The 22,350-nt window shown below is 36.8% G+C and overlaps 1 protein-coding gene across 5 annotated transcripts in view; it reads right to left on the reverse strand.

Moving 5' to 3' along the window:
- PTPN3 (protein tyrosine phosphatase non-receptor type 3) overlaps positions 1-22,350 on the reverse strand; it is a 124,108-nt gene that overhangs the window by 20,678 nt on the left and 81,080 nt on the right. For 2 of the 5 annotated variants that reach the window (XM_064705609.1, XM_064705607.1), the window contains exons 15-22: positions 15,471-15,494; positions 13,458-13,656; positions 12,367-12,444; positions 11,334-11,390; positions 5,205-5,361; positions 3,352-3,518; positions 658-748; positions 350-411 (exon numbers count right to left, since the gene is read on the reverse strand). In XM_064705609.1, coding sequence (XP_064561679.1) covers positions 350-411; positions 658-748; positions 3,352-3,518; positions 5,205-5,361; positions 11,334-11,390; positions 12,367-12,444; positions 13,458-13,656; positions 15,471-15,494 — 835 coding nt within the window. The remainder of the gene's footprint in view (positions 1-349; positions 412-657; positions 749-3,351; positions 3,519-5,204; positions 5,362-11,333; positions 11,391-12,366; positions 12,445-13,457; positions 13,657-15,470; positions 15,495-22,350) is intronic. The other 3 variants (XM_064705611.1, XM_064705610.1, XM_064705608.1) reach the window with 2 other exon arrangements.

Here is a 22,350-nt window from a genome sequence, read left to right on the forward strand (position 1 = left end):
TGGATCATTTGTAGTTAGCTATGGTCATAAGCAGATTTAGAGGGAAAAAAAGGCTTAGTTTTATGGAGACAATCCCAGCATTTGAAGTATATGGAAAAATAAAAGAATTTTTACTGGTTAAAAACTCTGCACATATCACAGTGTATCACTACATGGCAGCACTCACTGTGTATTAGGATGGTCACCTGTTTCACAACAGACACTAGTTTTTAGGTTATGAAATTTTACATCTTTCACATTTACAAATCCCCCAAATTAAAATAAAATATCCTTATTCCTAAAAAAACCTTTTTTTTTTTCTGCTTAGTAATACAGAAAGTGAGTAAATGCAGGTCTCTGTATGACTTACATTCACATAATTTGCATTAATGTAATCTTCATCTCCTTGCAATATTATCCTTGTGGCATCATCTGCACACACACAAGAAAGAGGGAATAAAATTAGCAATTAAGAGACATACTTCCCCTCTATTAAGTTTAAAAAAACCTGAGGACTTGCAGAAACACAAACAGCAGAATACAAACAGAGTAAATTACCTTTTAGAAAATAAAATGACCAATTACATGACTTCAATTATATAATTAAATCTTTAATCAGCAAGTTCAATACAGCAGTTTTAAAAAGCAAAATAGGCAGAAACTGTACTTTAGACTCACAAGGTAGAACATCTTTGTATCTATTCTTGTCCATATTCTGAGGTACCTTTGCACATGTAACAGCCAATCCTGGTTTCTTTCTGTAAAGTTGCTGCAAAGTAGAATGAAAAATTACAAGATTTTGGGAGATGTGATTATGCTATACACACACTAATTACATTCACACAAAAATACATAGACTGAAAAAACTACATATTTTCTTTAATGTTTTTCCTATCCTTCTGCAAAATTCACTTGGGAGGTTTTTGTATTTAACATGACAAGAATTTCTGTTGTTGCTAGCCCATCAAGATAGCTAGAAAAATTTCTAGGAAAAAAGCAAAACCAGCATGTGAGCATCATTGATATAAACCATTGCTCTGCAAGTTTGCCTTTTGCTTTTAAAACTGCAGGCCAGAAGGACAACAGTGATTGAGGGTGCAACAAGGGAGCAGTGAATGGCATCAGAACAAAAAAATAGCCACAGACTTACTCTCTGGAATCAACTATAATACAAAAATTTCAGAAAAGTTTTGTTCTGTGGAATAAACCTATCCATTTCAATCCTGCAAGTAACTAAAAAACTACAACTTTAATGTATCAATCTCTTAACATGTGACTTCTTTGCTTTTGGGCCAAGGCCTATGTTGCAGACTTGATCTGGGGTAAATGGACACAGTAATGGGGTACATATAATGTCTGTATAACCAAAATTTTGAAGTTGGTGTGCGGTTAATGGTTGGATTCTATGATCTTGGAGATCTTTTCAAACCCTAATGATATTTGCTTCTATGTACATCAAACAAGACAAAAAAAGGTACAGAGGGAAAACAACAACAACAAAACCAAACAAACCCACAAGAACTGTATATATAACAACTATAGCTTTTGTGTATTAAATATACATGAAAGCACCTTACGACTGAGTTATTAAATCTGGATGTGCCACTGAACACTTACCACAGAGTTCATTATATATGAACTCATATGTTTAATGAAGATTTTGAATGTTGTTCCATATATAAATGGAATGAAACAAATAGGAGGCTAAAATCCCCTACTTCTGATTGAGAGAAAAAGAGCAATACACAAAAATATTTATTCTACTGAGATTTGCTGGACCTTAAAATTCTGTATTCACAGATCACTGAACTTTTCAACTTATACAACATAAACAAGCCATGTGAGGAGAGAACTTGATAATATATTAAATAGAAAAGCTTCTATCTGTTGTAAGCCAAGTTCCACTTTACTAGAGCCTGGACGCAATTTCTGCCTTTTTTAGGAAGACAGAGAAGAATAATTTAAAGTCAAGTAACCATTCTTGAGCTTCACTGTTGCCTGGCAAACAGTCACTTGCTATTGACAGACTTCTTAAATTCTGACTAAATGGAGGAAGATATTCTGGAAAAACTTGATTATTCACAGTCTACTGGCTAATTATTTACTATTTTACTGAAGTGAAAAAAGAGTTTGAGTCACCAAAGCTGATGAGTGGACACTGCCATTGCCTCTGCTTCTGAAGATCACTAAACAATGAAGTCAAAGCAAGAAGACCACTAAGCCGTACCCTAGTCTATTAGATTTCAAAAAGCTTTCGTATTTTTTCTGTAAAATCCTTTTATAATTTTGTCATAAAAAAGATAAAATATAGGCTCAAATATCCTATGAATATCATAATATCATTTATCAGAGTATCATAAAGGATCAAATATCCTATGAAGTTCACTACAGGAAATTTGTGTACAAATTTAGTCAAGAAATTTGACAATTAAGAAGATATTGAAAGTCAGTTCCTATTTTTGAGCTACAGCTTCAATAGCAGTAGCAGCAGATTCATTGTAATTGCTGCATTGCATCCAGTACTGTGGATTTTGGAAAGCAGTTATGAACCATTGTCTATAATTCCTTAAAACCAGGGGAATTTTAGTTCTCAGAAATCAGAAAGAAAGGAAACCTCATAAAAAGAGTGGTTATACAATAAACAATACCACAACTCTTCAGCTCTACCATTAAATTTTCCAGCTTTAAAAAAAAAAAAAGTAAAGGATAAAAATATCAAAAGGGGAAGAAATTTTATTGCTGTTCTACAAGTTTTCAGTGACAGAAGGAGTTACTCCAGAACCCAATGCCAATTTTATAAACCATAATAAACTAAGGTTTATTCAGAGCTACTACAAATGCTTGAATCTACAACAGTAAAGCAACCACAAACATACATACTGCACTCCACTGCCATTAGAGAAGCAGAGGAATTATCCTTTGGAATTTCTTATACTAACACTGAGGGAATTAATTTAATAAAATATGAAAATTTTATTAGCTAGTTTTCTAAGCTAACACATTGAAGAACATAGAAAAGGAAACAAAGTGCAAGAATGACCTCTGTCAAAATCCCACTACTCTACTCAATTAAACAACTACAAAAAAAAAAAAAAAACACGTGATTTAGTGAACTTTGGTTACTTAAGCCAAAAATATCTTAATTTAAATACATTTTTCTCAGCAGATGGTATTTTGTCTAAGACTTAAAACTCATTCTTCCCTATTCTAAGTAGTGAAGTGTGAAACTGATGGGCAAGTCAAATTGTTGCTCTCTTGAGATAAGATTGAAGAGGAACAATGAGATTTGCAACTAATTACAGCCCCTCCATTACTCACTGGTTACAGCTATTGTTCTATACTCACAGCATTACAGAGTTGAGTATTACCCACCTCAAACTGAATAAGGACAGTCCCACTTTCTAGCCCTCTTCTTAGCTGCTCCATAGACTCCTCCAGTGTATCACCACCGTATTCAGAACAGACAGGAAGAATAGATTCTGGCAGGGTGTGGGAATCAGCTTCATCTTCTGATATGGGATCCACAAACTGTTTAACTACTGAAAGATGTGTATGAAGTTATAATCCATTACATAGAGCATTAATGTGTTTTTAACAGATATTAAAATTTACTAGCTTGAAATAACAACAGAGTTTGCAAAAGCAAATAATAAAGAGCAACAATTTAATCACGCTTCTTTTTGTACTATATTACTGTAGAAACTATAAAGAGTATAATGTCCCTATGATCTTTCTGAAAGAAAAACTCCAAATGGCTGTTTATGAAGGCAAAGAACTTGAATTCCTAGCACAAGGAGGTTTTTGCAACTTTGTCTTGCCTGATGAACTGCTAAATAGGCTAATGAAACACAACATCCACCATGGTAAAAAACAAGGGAGTTTTACCTAAAGAAGTGTAGATCATAATTAGTGGAATATCTCTACAAGAAACTTCTATCAGTTTGGACCTCCAACAGCAAAACAAAGGCAAAACTCCCTTCATCACACTCCTTTGCCATTAGAGAAGACACAATTATCTTTTACAATTTCTTATGCAAACACTGAAGGAACTAACTAAAGTTAAAAAGAATTATTAGTCAATTTTCTTCAACATTCCTTGCTATTGAAGAACATGACAAACATTAATGAAGCAATCTGCAGAACAGTTCTGTCCCTATGAAATATATTGTATCACCAGACATGTCCAGCTGTGGTTATCCTGCAGTGATGGGAAGAGTTCACACCTGCCAAACTTCAGAGAATGGGGAGCTGCTTATGCTCATGCCTATAAAAAATTACTGGTATGGGGCCATGGGTCATCTTTAAGATTTCTCTTATCTGCAAGTTGGAAGGGGACTAGAAAATTAAGTGAAAGCTAAATGATGCATAAAGCCAGTGGAAAACAAAGGAAAGAGCCCCTCTATCTTCTTAGAAACACAAGAAGTTATAAATAATGCCAGTGTTACAGAAGTACCTATCACTTAGGCTGTTTCATTCCCTCCTATTTCCTAGTAATGCCTAATCCCTTCAGATTTTTATGTCTTCATGCAATCAGGAACTTTGTGTAATTGTGTGTGCTAACGTCTTACCATACCTTTTAAGGAAAGCAAATAACAAAATTAAGAGTTTGACATCATCTGAAAGCTCTTGGGATCTACAGGTGTTTAAATATGGAACATGCAATGCCAAGCTGGATGAGTTTTCCATTTTTAAACATAGAGTTTAAGACCCTGCATATTTCAAAGATTGTTTCCTCTTTGCAGGCAGCAGCTCTGCAAGGAACCAGCACAAGTTTATCTCAGTATTGTCACAAAATGTCTAATCTAAGAATGAGGTGAGGAGCAGCTTATTTGATTTGTTTCATCACATAATTGTGCACATTAACAGCCCATGAGTTTTTGTGAATCTGCACTTGCAGGTTTTTAAAATTATGCTTTATTTACAAAAAAAACCAGCACCCCACGTCACCAAAAATTTTTTTTTCAAGGGACTATTTATTCTCATAGATTTTTAGAACAAAAAATAAGAAGGAATTCTAACTTGCATGACTCTTTGTGGCAGTGGTAAGAACCTATACAGTTTAAACTACTTGTACTACTAATTCAAATTTAGTGAGACCTACTCTTTGCACAGACCTATTCCAAATGCTCTGAGAACATGCTTATGCAAACAGAAGACAGTACACCACCAAGCATAAGAGCAACAGTCTCAAAAACATTAGAAGTGAATAAAATTAGCCCAGTTACCTTTCCTCCTGACCAAAAGTGCAAGCTCTCTTGTGTGGGATTCTCTGCTGGCTTTTATGAACATGACCACCTGGTCATGCGTGTGCTCTGAGATATCTCGGCCATTAATTAATACTATCTGATCACCTTCATTCAGCTTTGGAATGCATTTATCAGCCTGTTTCAAGACCAAAGAAACACATTAATGTCATCACCAGTTGTGCAAGCAGGAGCATATCAGGATATTAAGTACATTGTGTAAGCAAAGTCTTCACCATTCTCCCGGCCAAGTTTCATATTCTGTATCAGAGGTTCTATCAAAGGTTTCAGCTCTAAAGCTCTCGAGCTTCAAAGCCTCTCCACGATAATAAGGAACAGTTCAAACAACATATTGATAGCTTTAAAAGGAATTCACATTAATCAAACAAATTGCTCTCAAAGATCTGTACTTCAGACTCCAAGCCTCAACAACCTCTGAATTTTTTGATGAAGTGTTTTGGGCACATGAGATAATCCAGTTCACTTTTTATGCAGTGACTATTAAGAAGTTCAAACATGTTTCTCATGAACATGATTAAAGTAACATGACATTCCCCAGGCACGCACTTTTTAAATTTCAAAGAAATCCACACACATTTCATATATTTTTTAATTTGTAGAGTCTTCTTTAGATTTAGATTAACTGCTGGTCTCCCAAGGTTTGTTTTGCTTTGTTTCTGCCACAGTTCTCTGTATGCTTAGCTCTATGTCAAGCACAAAGCAATTAAAGCTATGGCCAGAAGATGATGATGATGATGCTACAAAGATGTCTAAGGGACTAGAGCAGCCCTTGCACGAAGGAAGACTCAGAGAGCTGGGAGTATTTAGCCTAGAGAAGAAGAGGCTCAAGGGGATCTTGCAATGTACATAAATACTTTAAGGGAAGACACAGAGAGGATGAAGCCAAACTCTCAGAAGTGCTTAGTGACAGGATCAGAGGCAAAGAGCTCAAACTGAAACACAGGAGGCTCCATTCAAGCATCAGGAAACAGTTCTACTGCTGTGGTGACTGAGCACTCCAGCAGGTTGCCGAGATACTGTGCAGTCTCTCACCTCAGAGCCCTCAACAGCCACCTGGATATGGTCCTGGACAACTGTCTCTTGGTGACTCTTGAGCAGAGGGGATTGGACAAGAGGACCTCCAGGTCCCTTCCAACTTTCTGTGCTTCTCTAATATGAATATGCAGGATTCTACAATCTTTGAGTGTCAAGTAATGTAACAATTTTTTCATCATTACTATCCTAATCTTTATTTTGTCTAGGAAGTCTCCAGCTACACAAGTGATATATAAACACTTCATTTCATTTATTGTATGAATGAGACATAGACCTTTACTGCTTCTATTTTTTCCTAGGTGTTCCCTGTATTTCCTTCATAGCCAGCACAGGTTCCTTGAGCTTTATTCATCCAATATCATCAGCCCTACCAAACAACCATTACCAATTTCCTGTGAACAAGAAATGAAACTAGATTCAATCCTGATTATGCCATGCACCAATGGCTCCTAATATATTACCAACTAGTAAATAGGAGATGGAAAGAAGAAATTGTATCACAAAAAATATCACAAAGATGAAAAATGCAGAATAAAAAAAATAGTGGCATGAATATGAAGAAAGTAAATTGGGAGTCATTTGTACCAGCAAACAAAGTTAAAGAAAACTTAAGACCTGTCTTAGTGCCAAAAAACAGATAAAGAAGAAGAGAAAGAAGCAAGAGAGAAGAAAGATGCATGCAAGAGGAAAAAAATCCCATGCAGAAAGGCTGATTAAAAATTTAAAGAGGGAATAGTTGCCCCCAACTTTTTTTCATAGAAATAAGAAAACAAAATAAGTATAGGAAAGATTGACAATAATTTGTAAAAAATGTAAACAGAAAAAGAATGGGAATTAGAAGCAGCCATGATGTTCTTCAATACTGATTTAACTAGGTATTCTCAGGTCCCCTTGCCATATTTTTTACAATTTACAAAGGCAAGACTAAAGAATGTAACTATGAATCACTAATTTAATCACTCTTAAATATTGTTAAGTTTTTCTCTTTGAAATATAAATATTTGGAAAGATAGGTGATATAAAGACCACATCAGGTCAGTCTAGGAGAGTCAAGACATCAACAAAAACTTGAAAGAAATGGTTTCTGAGTTCCTACATCTGCCTATAATTTAGATTTCTTGGCTGGCTTCTATTAGTCTTTATTACAGATGGACTAATATCTTTGCTCAAACAAACTTTGTTAATCATGTGATATGTTAATGCATCAGCCCTCTTATTTGAATCATCTGACTATATAAAATATATCTCAAAGGAGAATTAATTCCTCCTATGCAAGCATAATTTACAGATTTTTCAGAGTCTGAGCTCTTCCAGGCAATTTATTATGTCAAAGGCTGTCTGTCCTATTGATACACCCGATGTGTCATTTCTATGCTCATGACCTGCTATTGCTCCAAGGAGCATGCATGGGTTTTTTTCCTTTAAAAGCTCTATTACATAAAACCATAATGACTTCTTTAGCACCTGAGAGCATTAATACTGTTTGTGAAAAAAATCTGTAGAGAACTTTAATTAAAAAAAAACCCCAAGCCAAACAGATGCAATATATGGTTGTTCCTTCACTAAAATGCGCTTTCATAAAAATTTTGGGTACTCTGTCCTTCAGTTTCCCCAGCATACTACGTTGCTGCTTTATTAAAAGGTTTTTTTAAAAGAACTTTAGGAGGTGTAAAGAAAAATGCTTCCTTATTTTTGCTTTCCCCTCCTCTAAAAAGATACACATTTTTTTGTAGGAAAGTGAGGAAAAGGCAATCTACAGACCTGAGAAATAATCTTAGCAAATAATATTACCAAATAGCATCCCTGAAGACATTTTACAGGGTAATGAGTGAATCTAGAGGAAGTTAAAATAGCAGTCATGAAGGTAAGGAATAACTGAGCTAAAATAATATCAAAATGCATTCAACAGACTTAAATTTGAACTATCAGCTTCATTTCATTAAACAGTAAAGAACAGGTAAAGTTTTGTTTATGGAAAACAATATAATCAATGTTAATACTGCTATTCTCTAAAAATAAATGTATTATTTTCCTCTTGCTAACACATGACATGATTTCCATAACACTGCTGCTGAGTATTATATATTGGATAGCCATTTCCAATTTTTTTCTGCGATCCTGGTTACTTTGACAGAGTAACCACCACTTGCTCATGTGGTGGTTTACTAGGCTAGAGGGATAATTAGTCACTCTTGTCCATGCCTATGACACCAAAGGGAGACACTTCAATGAAGTGATCAAAGTTGGAACACCTGCCCTTTTTCAATCCAAGAGGAAAAAATACAGATCAATACTTTCCAGAAGATCAGCCAAATCTGCCAAAGGAAACTACTGTCTCAGGAGAAACATCTTTCATTCTCTGATTGCAGAATGAGCTTGTTTGCCCTATGTAATTTCAGAATCTCAAATCACCCTTAGAATATTTGCTAGGTTGACCATGAAATGTCTTAGGAACTGTTTTATTTTCAATTCCTAGATGAAAGTTATAATTATAACTTCCTACCAAACACTTTTTCAAATAATTATTATGGTTCATAAAGAAGTGCCATGAACTGTGTAAATCACGCCAAAAATCATAAATGTGACAAAAAAATAACTTCTCAAGCAATCTGTTTCAGCTGGATTAGCATCATGACATTTAGACATCAGTCCTGTGACTGCTTATCAAATTTCAGAAGAGTCAGAGGATTCAGAGTGCATTGTATTTTCAGGATTAAGTCAGTAATATTTCCTAAGAAGTCTGCACTGAAATTATTTTATGAGAGTTAGGAAATATAGTTTGGAAAAAGGCAAGTGAAAAAATTTGATATAACATTTGTCCTCACAATGATGTGATAATTATTTAGAAAAAAAGTTTTAAAAGATTTTTTGTTCCTATTATTATTTCAAAATTCAACAGAAGAACTCAATGGCTCTGCTGATTCTTATATATTTCACCTAGTCTATAAATATTTCCATAAGGAAAATTCTAGGGCAAAATAGGAACAGAGCAAACATATGCTCCCTTTTTATGCTCCCTCTCTCCTGCCAAGTACTCTCCCATCCTATAAGAAATTTCAGCCCTAAGGATTTCCTCAGCCTATTGTGGCTAGCTTAGTCAGTAACAATAGCTTTTCTCCCCAAGTATTTGTCCTGTTGTGGTGGTTTGACCAGGAAGAAGTGGGAATTCTGGGATGCTGTGGTCAAACCAATGGATGTTCGGAGTTTGATACTGGCACCTGGTGTAGCCAGTGGGGTTTGGACACACCTCCGAGAATACACAGGGGTTAAAAAGCAGGGCTCTGGCCCTGGGAGGCCTCTTGGGACGTCGAGGAGAAGAGGTCGGATCTCCCTCCCCTGTCCAGCCGCTGCTGCTGGGCGGGGAAGGGGCAGCCATGCGGTAGGCCCGGGGCCTGGACAGAGATGGGGGTGAGAAGGCCCTCAAGGATGGAAGGGTGGAGGAGCCCCAAGAGACATCGGGCAGCCATTCCCCCCCCCCAGGAGGGAGAGAGAGGGAGAGGCGGCGAGACGGAATGTGATAGCAGCCGGCCCAGGAGGAGAAAGGGGGGAGAAGGGTGCAGCCCGGCCGGCCGCAGCAGCAGCGCGTGTGGGAGTATCGTCGTTCTGAGACAGGCAGAGACTGAGATTTTTAACCCCCTTTCTTTCATGATTGGGGCCTTGCAAGAATGCTGATCCTCCTCGGAGCTGACTAAGAAGGGAGATAAGAGATAAGATGAAACAAGGACCTGGCCCAAAGGACGTAGAGAAGACTGGCTGAGTGAAGAGAGAGATGCTTGGAGTGGCCTTTTGGCTGGACTTTTCTTGTGGCCATGGACTCAGTTTGTTCCTGTGACACAGAGACTGCACTTAGGGGGAGGCAGTGCCTCAGAACCAGGAGGGTTCATCGTGGGGACCCCTCGGCCCCAGGGGGTTGGAAAAATATGGGGGGGACAGATGTCCCAAAGCAGAGACTGTGCCTTTTTGGAGTGAGACAAGGCATCCTTAAAAGACAACCCTAAAAGCAGCTCTGGTCCATGCACGGTGGTGAGAGCACTGGGCATGGAAGGAAGATGTCACAAGCGGCAAAAGGACTTTCCGGGCGGTGCCGAAGTGACATGGAAGCACACGAGGTTTCAGCGTGTTTCCAGGGGAAGCCTATGGAACAAGAAGGACTCCTCTCCTCTTCATGAACTGAAGTTTGAGTATACTAAAGTGTGGTGCCAGGCTGGGCAGTTGGTGATTTGGGAGAATGTATTGGATTGGGAAATTCAGGTAGTGGGGAGGAGGAAAGTGGTTTTTTTGTAAGGTTTTCAATTTTTTTTTCCTTTTCCTTATAGCTTTTCCCTATTTTCCTGTAGTTTAGGTAATAAAGTGTTCTTTATGTTTAAGCTGGAGCCTGTTTTGCTTATTCCTGGTCACATCTCACAGCAGACACCAGGGTGAGGGCATTTTCATGGGGGCACTGGCTCTGTGTCAGGCTCAAACCATGACACCTGTCCTGATCACACACAAAATTATTTTAACCACACATCCTTTGTCAAGGAGTTTCACAGGTCTACTATCTTCTGTACAAAGAACTACTTCACCAAACATGAAGAACCTGACCTTCACAAACTTAATTTAGTAGTCCTATTTCTGCAGTCCTAATTTTAGTAGTCCATATTTCTGCTGGAATTCCTTTTTCACAGTGCTTCTAATATTGCAGATCCCTACTACATCTCCCTCAAACCAGCTATTTCTTTTAGGGTGCAGGGGCCCAAACTATTTACTTCTTCAGTAAATGATATTCCTTTTCCCCAGTTCTTGCCCCTCATCAAGCATTTTCCAGTTCAGGATGCACTTTTTGAGATGACAGGAGAACACAAATATACTTTCTACTAATATCTGGTTTGACAAACTCTTCCAGATCTTTTAATCCGTGGTTTAAGACATCACTGGTTAAACCAATTCCTAATGAGAACAGTTCTGCTACTATCTCATACTGGTTACAGGTGTCCAAATTTTTATGTGTACAGACCTTTGAGAGGTGGAAGGAGTAGCAATGGAAGGGATTAAAAGCCTCAGGCATTTACTTACAGGTGATCCTGGAGTTATTCTTGACACTAGCAGTGGCATTTTCTGATCTACTCCACCCTAGAGGAATGAGAGGAATATCAAGTTAAATAGCACCCATAAATCTATCATTAAGCATAAGCAGCATTTAAAAGAAGCAATTGCTTATTTTCTTTATATATATATATTTTTATGCTGTTGGTAGGGTTGGTAGGACTGAATTTTCGTCAGTAAATGGGGCATTATGGGGTGAGTTGAGGTGTCTTTAAATGTACCAATTTCCAGTAAACTAAACTGGGTGCCTGCTTCAGGCCATACATTCTAATAAGCATAAACAGATAAAATGGAACATTTTTTGTAACCCTGTGCTTGAAGCAAGCCAAATTTAACACTTGAACTTTCAAGGCAGACAGTTTGCTTAGATTTTGTGGCACATGTGCAAGGAATCTGGTAGGATCAAAGTCCCAGACAATTGTACTCCTTTATTCTCTTTACATTACCAATAAAAAACCAAGGTGAAATGACTAAACTCTAATTTTGATATTATGGCAAATTTATCATACTCAGCTTAAATGGAATTTCAGTAAGGGAATTTAAAACATTTACAATAGTCAATTACCAACAATAATTTAAATTTTCTTCCCAAATTAATTTTCAAATTTTTAATATGATTTCTAATGGATATGATTAAATGGAACAGCACAAACTATTTAAATTGTTTTAAAATACAGAGGTCCAATTTTCCAAAAGGTGATGCCTTAAATTAGGCCTTCAAGTTCATGTTTCAGCAGCCAAATAGGTAGTGTGCCTTGGATATGGGCCATGCCATAATATATGCAACTGAAAACCAGAGAACTATTAGATGCTTATTTCTGTAAGTGTTGCTTTAGTACTTAAGGATTAGGCTGCCACTTCTAAAAACTCTCAGTCCACAGGACAGTCCTGTAAAATAGATTGCTTTCTCCAAATCATTATACTAAAAAAATACTAAAAATCATGAAGTAAAAACATCTTATCCATAAAGCATTTAAAGATAATTAAAAGACAGCTGGTTTACCTTCAGATTAAATCCAAACTTCCCTTCTTCATCTGGTATGATACGCACCAATAGTAAATCTCCCTCAATTAGGTCATTCTGCGATATATAGAAAAAGAAAGAAAATGTTCTGATTTTTAGAAGAAAATATCAGCAAATTAGAAAACAGTGCAACCAAATTTAGAAGTGCTGAACAAACATACTCTACATAAATACACCTTTGAAATAGGAATTGTAGAATGCACCTATGGTAGTAACCTTTTAAATAGTAAAAATAACAATTCACATCTCAGCAAATATTTTCTGGTTGCTCTGTCTTAACATCGTTACTCTCATCTTAGCTTTCCTTCCCAGTTGATAAATCCTATATAAGTTCCAATCTGTTGTCATTAAAAGTTTAGGTGCAACATATGAATAGAAATGACTCTATTCCAAGATCAATGAAGTGACCATCTTTAGAGCTTTTCTCCTTTAAATGGGTTTATTTTTACGCAACAGATCCACAAGGCAGAAGAACTAAAAAGTGTCAGCAGCTAACAGACATGTTGGAAATGACAGAACTATTCTAACTAATTTTAGTTAGTTGTTTTAATTAAATGCAAGTGTCCACTTTTAGCCAGAACCCCTCTGGAACAGGCTGGGCAAGAATGATCCACGACCATAATGTTAGCAGGGAGCAGCTGCTCTCCAGCCAGGTCAGAACTCATAAGGATGATGTTCAGCCATCCTTAAGAGATGCCTGGGATAACACAGAGCTGTGTCTGCTTTTCAGAGATGCCTGGGATAAAGCAGAGCTGTGCCTGCTTTTCAGACAGATAGCAACTTGATTTAGCTGATCTCTTTTTTTCCCTTGGAGGAAACAAGATTCAATCACGTCAGGATTTCTATTCCACTAGGAACTTTCCCTGAAGATTCTAGAATGCTGGACACTTTGGAAACCAATGCACTTGGTAAGCTTGGATAAATGTGAGTGGCAACACAAGATCTACTCTCATTACTACATAAAATATGCCCATCCTGAAACACAGCCACCACTTTGCCCATTCTCAAACCACAGCTCAGAGTCACACTCACTACTAGCCCTGACTTCCAAAGCACACAAGTGCCCGTACCTTATCACAGTAGTACTGACTGGAGTCTTCTGTCAAGCTGCTTTTTGTAGTGTTGTCATATGTTTCTAGGAACTGCTTATCCACCCCTTCCAGTGGGTAAGAGCCAGACATGTTGTCAACTCCATTGGGAGAGCGAGCCAAAGCTTTAGGTGACAGACGGGTCAGAGAGCTCCGCGTCGGACTGTTTCCCAATATGTTCCTTTATTTTGAAAGGATAAATATTATAAAGGTACTGTTAATCCAGATTTTTAAATTAAAAGATTTTAAAAGAGCAAGTTCTAAGGGTTAAAAGATTTAATACCACTTCTTAGTGGAAGTGCAGGGAAACAGGACTGTGGATTGTGATCTAAGCCTATCATTAATCAGTGGACATCCAAAAAAATATTCAAAAATTCTGGAATAGCAAAACCATTTAATGCAAAATATTTGGATGTTAGCAGTGAAAGGCACTGTTGTAGTTGTACAGGAATTCACAGTAACACATGGAGAGGGCTGAACCACAAGGGAAGGGCACTTCAGTTGCCAATTCTATCCATGAAAAAATCCTTTGCTGTGATTCCACTGTCATTCCTGCAAAGTACTTTTTTTTAAAGATTTCTCCCTCTTATGAGTCCCATCTCAACCTTGTCCCTGTGGGTGAAGGCAGTTTGCAGAAAAGCCAGGGTAAATTGTCAGAGAAACAGTAAATGAAGTGAAAATTAAAAGTTTAATTGCAATTAAAATATTGTGTTATTGAGGTAGTTATAGCCATACTAAAGGACCCAGAACTAACTTAGGGTACAGATCTGGCATTCAAGAACTTTAGCATTCAATGACAACAAAAGTCAGTACCCAAACCCCCCCGAAATCTGGCAGTTGGCCAAGTTGCCTGATGGTGCTCCAACACTTCCCAAACATTCATTTAGCTACATTCTCTCTCAAGAAAAGGATGACATACAGACCTCTCATACAACCCACCCACTTTAAATGAATCAAACTCATGGATGCCATACAGACTAACTGCTCCATCCTTATAAATACTACCTCACGTGAAAATATCTGTCTTGAGGAAAGCACCTTGGCATTAAAATTTGTGAATTCAAACATTTATTTCTGCTTTGGTATTTGTAGATATATGTGAGCTTTTCTGAACTATTACCAGCAGATATTTAGAGCTATCAATGAAGAAGTAATTCTACTCCAAGGAGTGTAGCTTTTAGCATACAGGACTTGTATTGCAGCACACTTTGATACTGCAGCCACTTGTTTTTTGGCCTGTGAAAGTCTGATCACAGCAAATACAAATGTCCTGAGAGCTGCCATCAAGGAAATGTATTCTTGCCATAATACCTCTGACTTTCAGTTCGACTATGTGTGCTTGGCAATGGCAATGAGGTATTTCATGCAACACTTGCAGTACTTTCAGTTACTACAGAAAGTGGCACTTTTTGAATGCATTCAGAGTTTCAGAATGCTTTGAAGTAGTGAACTATAATTACACTGTCAAAATTCTGGTTTTATCTGATAGCTTCCAAGACTTTTCATGATTCTGATGAAGTCAATGTTAAGCAAGGAGGAACACTGTGTATGTAAATACATCTTAATAAGTTTTTCAGAACACAGTTCAAAAAAAGCATTTCACTTACAAGTTGAAATTACAGACCGTGTAATGATTTTTTAATGTAGAAAAGAAATCTAACAATTCCAGAAAAATATTATTTCAGTCAGTGTCATCTGGCACTATTTAAATAGTCACCATATAAAATTGCCAGTGGATTTTTGCATCATTGAACTTTTGTAACAGTTTCTAACCAATTTTTTTTGTTAATAGCGACAAGAGATCTGTTACAACTTAAGACTTTCCAAATCCTGACCCTAAAACTTACTTTTTTCACAAATCTTTACAATCTTCATTGACTTATACATTTATTTGTGTCTTTTAATCATACAAAACCACTACTTTGAAAAATCAGTTGAAGTTATATATTTCCTTATTTATCTTAAAAGGTAGGAAAAAGTATAAAGAAAACTCACTTTGGAGATTCTTGTTCAGATGACCTAGTAAAAAAATCACAAACACAAAAACAACATTAAATGAACATAAGTTAAATCTTAAAAAAACAAGAACTAAACTCAAACTTAAAAAAAAAAAAAAACCCCAAACCAGAAAAAAGCCTGCATAGAAGCCAAAAGTTGTGCTCATAATGAATTAAAGAATAATTAACCCTATGGTGAAAGTCTGAATCAGATAACTAGGGTGTTTATGAGACACTCAGCAAAAATCCCAGGGCAGCTCTGATCACTCACTTCCACTTCTGATACAAGCCCAATACAGGCAGCACAAATTTGCTACTGCAACTCAAACTCTGCAAGAGTTTACACAGGCAATTATTTAGCCAGACACACCACATCATTTTAGAAAGTTTTAGGTGTGGATTACAATGACTACAGATGTCATTTTATAAAAGTCAAAATGTGGCAAGATCTTTATGTTTAGGTAGCCAGAAATGAGCACAGGTGCCTTCAGAAGCTTGACATTTCCAATGCTTATTCTCATGAAGCGAGAGCAGAGAAGGTCTTTGAGACAAAGTATAATGAAAGTAGAAGTGGTTATAGCAATGAGGACAATCTAGAATGGAAAATAAATCAAAATTTGCACTACAGAGCATTTTCCAATGAGTTAAATTAACTTCATCAAAAATCCCCTGAAACAGCAATCTAAATGATATGGCATAAATTAAAACAGGAGTAGTGCTACTAAGACAAAATTTAAAGTAAAAGTTACCAAAAAAGGTTCCTACAAAGCAAAGTTTAAGGCAGACTGGATAATTTTACAAATTCATTTAAGGAGTGACCAAAAATCCTGGAGTGGTATATGTCCATGCTGGAAAAAATATGTGAAGTAGTTCAGTTTGAAAGTAGACTTGCTAAATTGCCAAGTTATAGGAGGCCATCCACAGTATGCTGTTAAAATTTCAACTCATGCTCTCTAAATCATCGTTAATACTAAGAGTTACCTACTACATTTCACTAAAATTACAGTACAAATAGCACCAGTATCAGTCTAGCTAAGATTCCTTGTATGTAATTTGACAATATGACGAAATTCTTCCTTGAGAGGCAGAGATGGTAAAGCTTGATGCCTGGGGAATTTTTGGAGGTTTGAGTTCTGTGTACTTTAAATACTTTTAAAACATTAAGCTTTTTCCCCTTTTATTACAGTCATATCTAACTTCTGACCCCACTGACATCCACCTCCATTCACCCACTAATATCTCTTGTTCTGTTTGTCCAAAATCCCCAGAGAATTTTTGCCCTCCAAGTGTAAGCAGATCCTGTGGGAATGCAAATTCACCTGCTGCCTGACCAACCCACATCTAAGTAGGACAAATACTGAACTTGTACTTTAACTCCCCAGTGAGAGGACAATGTCATCTTAAAGTTTTGGAATTTTTCCTGCCTAGTCATTGGTTTTCACTAATCTTGAGAAAATTTGCATGTTCAAAAACTCATCTCCTACTTTACATTTGATTGCATTGTCCAAATATTCTCAAGTGGAAACAGAGGCAGAGGGGCTGTACAATGACATAAGCCTTATTTCCTTAGGAAGCCACACTAAAAATAAAAAAACATTGAATTTATTTCATTAAGCTAAAGGATTTCCTTGTTAGGCAAAGAACAATGAAACCTGCTATTTCCAATGCTTATTCTCATGAAGCAACATCTTTTTTACATTTTGCCACAGGAGACCTATTACCAAATCCTGTGCAGAATCAAAATTGCCCTGAGTAAACCCTTTCAAGAGTCTTCATCAAAAACTTACAGACACAGAATTGTGATGACAATCAACAGAATGCCCTGGTTTTAATATATTATCTCCACTCTATCTTCCCAAGAGAAAGAGGTAAAGAGAAAGAAAAAAAACCTACTTGGGGTTTCATTCATAGACCTTCTATAAACTTACAGTAAATTTTTCATTATCTCTACCTTTGGAGACTTGAAAATGGGATATAAATTCTTAGTACTATTTGATGAAGATTTATTTGTTAAATTATTGCACTTTAATTCAAACACATCAGCTCTAAATGATTGACTGAAAATTCTGTGACCTTTTAAATTGGGAAGAAAGGTGACCAAATATTTGACCGAGAAAAGCGACCAAATTCATAGTCTAAAAGAATTCATCAGACACAGCACAGCTGCACCTTCCCTAAGTCCTCAGTAGGTCAGCATGCTAGAGCTGCAGAATTTTGCACCCAACACAGTTAAATAGTATTTATATCATTTAATTACTTAGCAATATGATGAAATACCTTAAACGTGAATACCTAGGTGATTTTTTTTTTGGCTACACAGTGTTACACTTAAGCTATCATCCCCATTTCACAACATATAAGGACTGTATTTTAAGTCAATTAAAGACAACACTCACCAGACCAGCCATTCAACTTTTTCATCAAGGAAGAGAGCCCTTCCTTGCAAGGAGATTAAGCTTTCCATTGGTGCAGCAAACAAGCAATCACTTCAAAACTGCAGGTAATTTCTCTTCCTCACTTCGCAATATAACTAATATTATGCCATTTCAATCTTGCATTCAGTATGGATTGATCTATTGACAATTACCTTTAAATATAGGTCTTTTCCCTGAAAAGTCTAACTCTCCTCTTCTGGCAAAAGGACAGAATGGAAAGGTTTTAAGGAAAGACCCCTCCTCCTCATTTTGGTGTGACCTACCAGGGAATTCTGCTATTCTGAGAACTGAGGATGATTAACTACAGCAGAATAAAATACCGAGAGAAAAAGGTCAACTGAAACAATAGCAGTGTAGCAAAACTCCCCCTTTACAAACAACTGAAGGAAACATCTGTAGGTTTTGCCCTTGGGCTGTTCTTGACGTTCTTAAAGCTTCTTTCATTGTAACACCTGCAGGGCTGGGGAAAGTGAGTACGCCAGCATTTCCATTATCAAGTCTTCTCTGAGGACTCACTATTACAACTGGGGTTTTTTATTCATAAGCAAAATAAGTGGAAAGTACTTGCAGCAATGCCTTTCTGCTGCCTTTTAGAGGAATTTATACTCAGAATATTCAGCATTTCTGTGAAGAGAATAACTGTGTAAAGTGTCATAAGTTTTTTGTACTGCATAATTAAGAGAATCAGTACAGAAACCTTGACGACTTCATGGCATACACAAGCTTTTCAGTGATTTCCTAGAAATTTCAGTCATTTGTTAACTGCTACCACCACCTTCAAAGGAATACTTTGTTACTCTGCATTGCCCCTATTGACCAGATTACTGGCTTGCCAAGAAAGTTTCATGTGTTTTGATGCACAGCAACTGCTTGGGCTGCTGCAAGGTTTGCCTTATCACAGATTTGCAATTCAACTTTGATATTTTCCATTTAGATGCAAAGTTATTGCAGTTTGAACTGGCAAGGAAAGTGTAGTACATTTGAATAAGGATATATATTTAAAAAGCAAAGTTTACATCTAAGCAAAATATATACATGCACTATTTTCATGTATATTTGTGTGGAAAAGCACATAAAACTTAAAGTCTATTAGTAGTAGCATTATAATTCTAACTTGAAACTAATTGAAACATTCCCAGCTCCACTGTCTAGTATTAGGATATCTTCCTTGAGATAGGCTGAAGTACACAAACAAGGGCAATAGAATTTTGTGAAATACAACAGATTTTGTAGAAACAAAGAAATTATCATATCTGTGCATGATTAGTACTAAGGATAAATAACAGTTTAAAACAAGGGGAGGGTTCTCTCATTTACAATTTTCTACCCAAAAAGCAGCTACAGGGACTCGGCTGGATAAATCTGAAGAGTACTTTTATCGACAGTAAAGCTTTAAAAATTTTCCTCTCATGAAAAATCATATTTTAGTTAAATTAATGATGTGTTCCCATAGTACATTCACCAAAGCTCACTATGCAGCTACAGTTATTGTCTATCAAATGCTAAGCTAAAAGAATCGAACAAATGCAGCATCCGTTCAGGAAATCTATTTTCAGTGCAATACCTTCACCAGATGATGCATCACACTCACACTAGGAACGTATGTGCACTTCCAGAAATTCATAGCACAGTGCAAGTGAATTTCCGTTCTGTATATTAGTTCATCATTTCATTTCCTTCCCCTCCAACTCTGGGGCTGCACACATTACTCCATCTGTATCACTAGCAAAAGATAGTTTTACAATGCAAATTGAAAGATGCTTATAGCTTTGCAAGCATTTCAGACAAACGTTTATGAAAATATATATTGCATTTATAACAAGAAGAATTATAGACTCAAAATAATTTATGTTGGAAGGGAACATGAGAGGTCACATAAACTCTTATTCAAAGAACAGACATCAGAGCTAGGTGAGGGTATTTAGGTTGGCAAGCCATGTTGTGTTCTGAGGTTCTCCAAAGATGGAAATAACTCTACCTTTTTGCTGATGTATAAAAAGGCTAAAATAATAAAAATGATTATTTTAGCCTTTTTATACATGATTCCCCCACCCAAATATCTTTTGAGCATTTCTCTAGCTGTAACTTGTGTCCAATACCTCACGTTTTTGCTCTGCATCTCCAAGAAGTATTGGCTCTATATTCTTGATAATTCTCTTTTGGCAGAGCAAGGCAACAATGTGACCAACCCCTCCTCGACTCCCCCAGCCTTCTGGTTCTCATGCATCATATGCCTGCACCTGTGAATATCTTGCCAGATTTATCTCATCAATCAATATATGACTCTTAATATATGATCTATAGCATCTCACCTGTCAGGAAGCTTTTCTTGCTGACTGTTACTATGCCTTATCACTTCGAAATATGTTTTACAATAATCTTCTTTCTGGTTAGACAGAAAATTTCACTAATCTTTTCTGTTAGGCCAGCAAATCTACTCTAAAAAAGTACCAAAACACTTGCTCCTACACAATCTGCTGTTCCAAACCAAATAGACTGTTCAGTTTATTTAATTACAAGGTGAACAGGAGAAACTGAATACAAATCAGATAACAAGACCCTCCTCCACACAGCTTATCAGGTTACTTTTACAAGCCAATAAGCCAGTTATTTGTTCTCTTTAGCACCTTGTATATTGTGATGGTTTTGACTGAGGTTATTTTCTTCACAATGTCCAGTATAGGGCTCTGCTTTGGATTTCTGTTGAATTGTGTTTTGGATTTGTGCAGGGCTGATCATACAGAGATATTTTTGTTATTGCTGAGTGGGGTTTACACAGAGCAAAGGCCTTTGCTGCTTTTTATACTGCCACGCTGATGAGGAAGTTTTGGGTACTTGGGAGGTTGGGAGGAGACACAGCCAGGACCAGTGACCCCAATTGACCAAAGGGATATTCCAGACCATATGCCATCATGCTCAGTGGGGAAAAGAAGTAGGAAGGAGGAGAATTCAGAGCGATGGAGTTTGTCTTCCCAAGTCACTGTTATATGTGAGGGGGCCCTGACCTCCCAGAGATGGCTGAACACCTGCCTGGGAAGCAGAGAATTAATTCCTGGTTTTGTTTGGCTTCTGTGCATGGCTTTTGTTTTCCCTCTTTAACTGTCATTATCTCAGCCTATGGCCTTTCTAGCCTTTACAATTCTGGTTCTCTCTCCCTGATTCCATTGGTGGGGGAACGGGTGAGTGGCTGCATGGCGCTTGGTTGCTGGCTAGGGTTAAACCAATGCAAATTTATATATTCTTCCTGACAAGTATCCTTCCCATTCAGAAAAGTGCATTCAAAATCAGGAAGAAAGGCATTAAGAGGGCAAACAACAGCTATATAAATACTCCAAACTATTTCATCTATGATATAAAAAAAAAACAAGTTAAAAATATTTTAAAAAGCACAAGCCATTAAACCTGAATTTACAAGGTCAAAAATAAGCTCTTCTCCTCATATAAGGGAAAGGGGAAACAACTCCTGTGCAGGTAACACAACTAAGATTATTCTGAGCAGCCAAAATAAATTACTGTTTGTTTCAGTAATCCTTTGCATGTAACATGTTCTTTTCTTAAAGAAACCTGAGCTTACTAACATTCATTTAAGGGGCAGGTGCAGGGGCTGGCCACAACATGGGTCTTCTCACAAAGCCAGATGAAAACCTTAAGTCCATGAACAGAGAAGAATGGAGTATGCTCCTTTTTTATACTGAATGGTAGAAAACCATGTGGCTTCCCACAGCTGGATTCTTGGAGGTTAAGAACATTAAACAACACTGTGGTTTTCAGTTTTCATTTCTTGTCATTAGTTTGTTTTCATTTCTCATTGCCTAATGAAGGGTGAACATATGTATCACACCTCATGTACCCAAAGATGCTTGAGAAAAAGGAAAGGAAAAATGAAAACAAGAAAAAATCAAGTCCAAAGACCCATAAATAGTATTTGGTTACATTGGATTTAAGTTTTCATGGCAGATCTTGATATTTCACGTTCACCAAGTGTTTTAAAAGTGCATTATTAAAACATTTAAAATTTAAACCAAACACCTTACCATATGGACACCAGTGAAATCATTATAGCAGTTTAAATTTTCACTTATTTACTTGAGGATAAAGGGTAGGCTAGTTTATTTTAAGGAGTTTTTCTTTTAGCTTCTTCTAAGAGTTCATGTATGAAGAATCCTACACATATTAAGTCGCCTTTTTTTTTTAAGCTACTAATGCCAAGAACCAGACCTTGCACTGGGGATGGCCAGTGCAGCCTCTCAGGAGAAAACCTAACACCTGATAAAAGATCAAGCATATCAAAGCACATGATTCCAAAACAACTAGTCTAATGCCCCAGTTAAAACCAAGTTTGATTCAAAGGTCACTGCATAAATCAAGGATGTTTTGGAATTTCCCAACCTGATACTGAAACAATATCACATACTTCAGTATGACTATTTTATTTTTCCTGTA

This window comes from Zonotrichia leucophrys, chromosome 2, assembly GCF_028769735.1.
Source record: "Zonotrichia leucophrys gambelii isolate GWCS_2022_RI chromosome 2, RI_Zleu_2.0, whole genome shotgun sequence".
Taxonomy (NCBI): Eukaryota; Metazoa; Chordata; class Aves; order Passeriformes; family Passerellidae; genus Zonotrichia; species Zonotrichia leucophrys.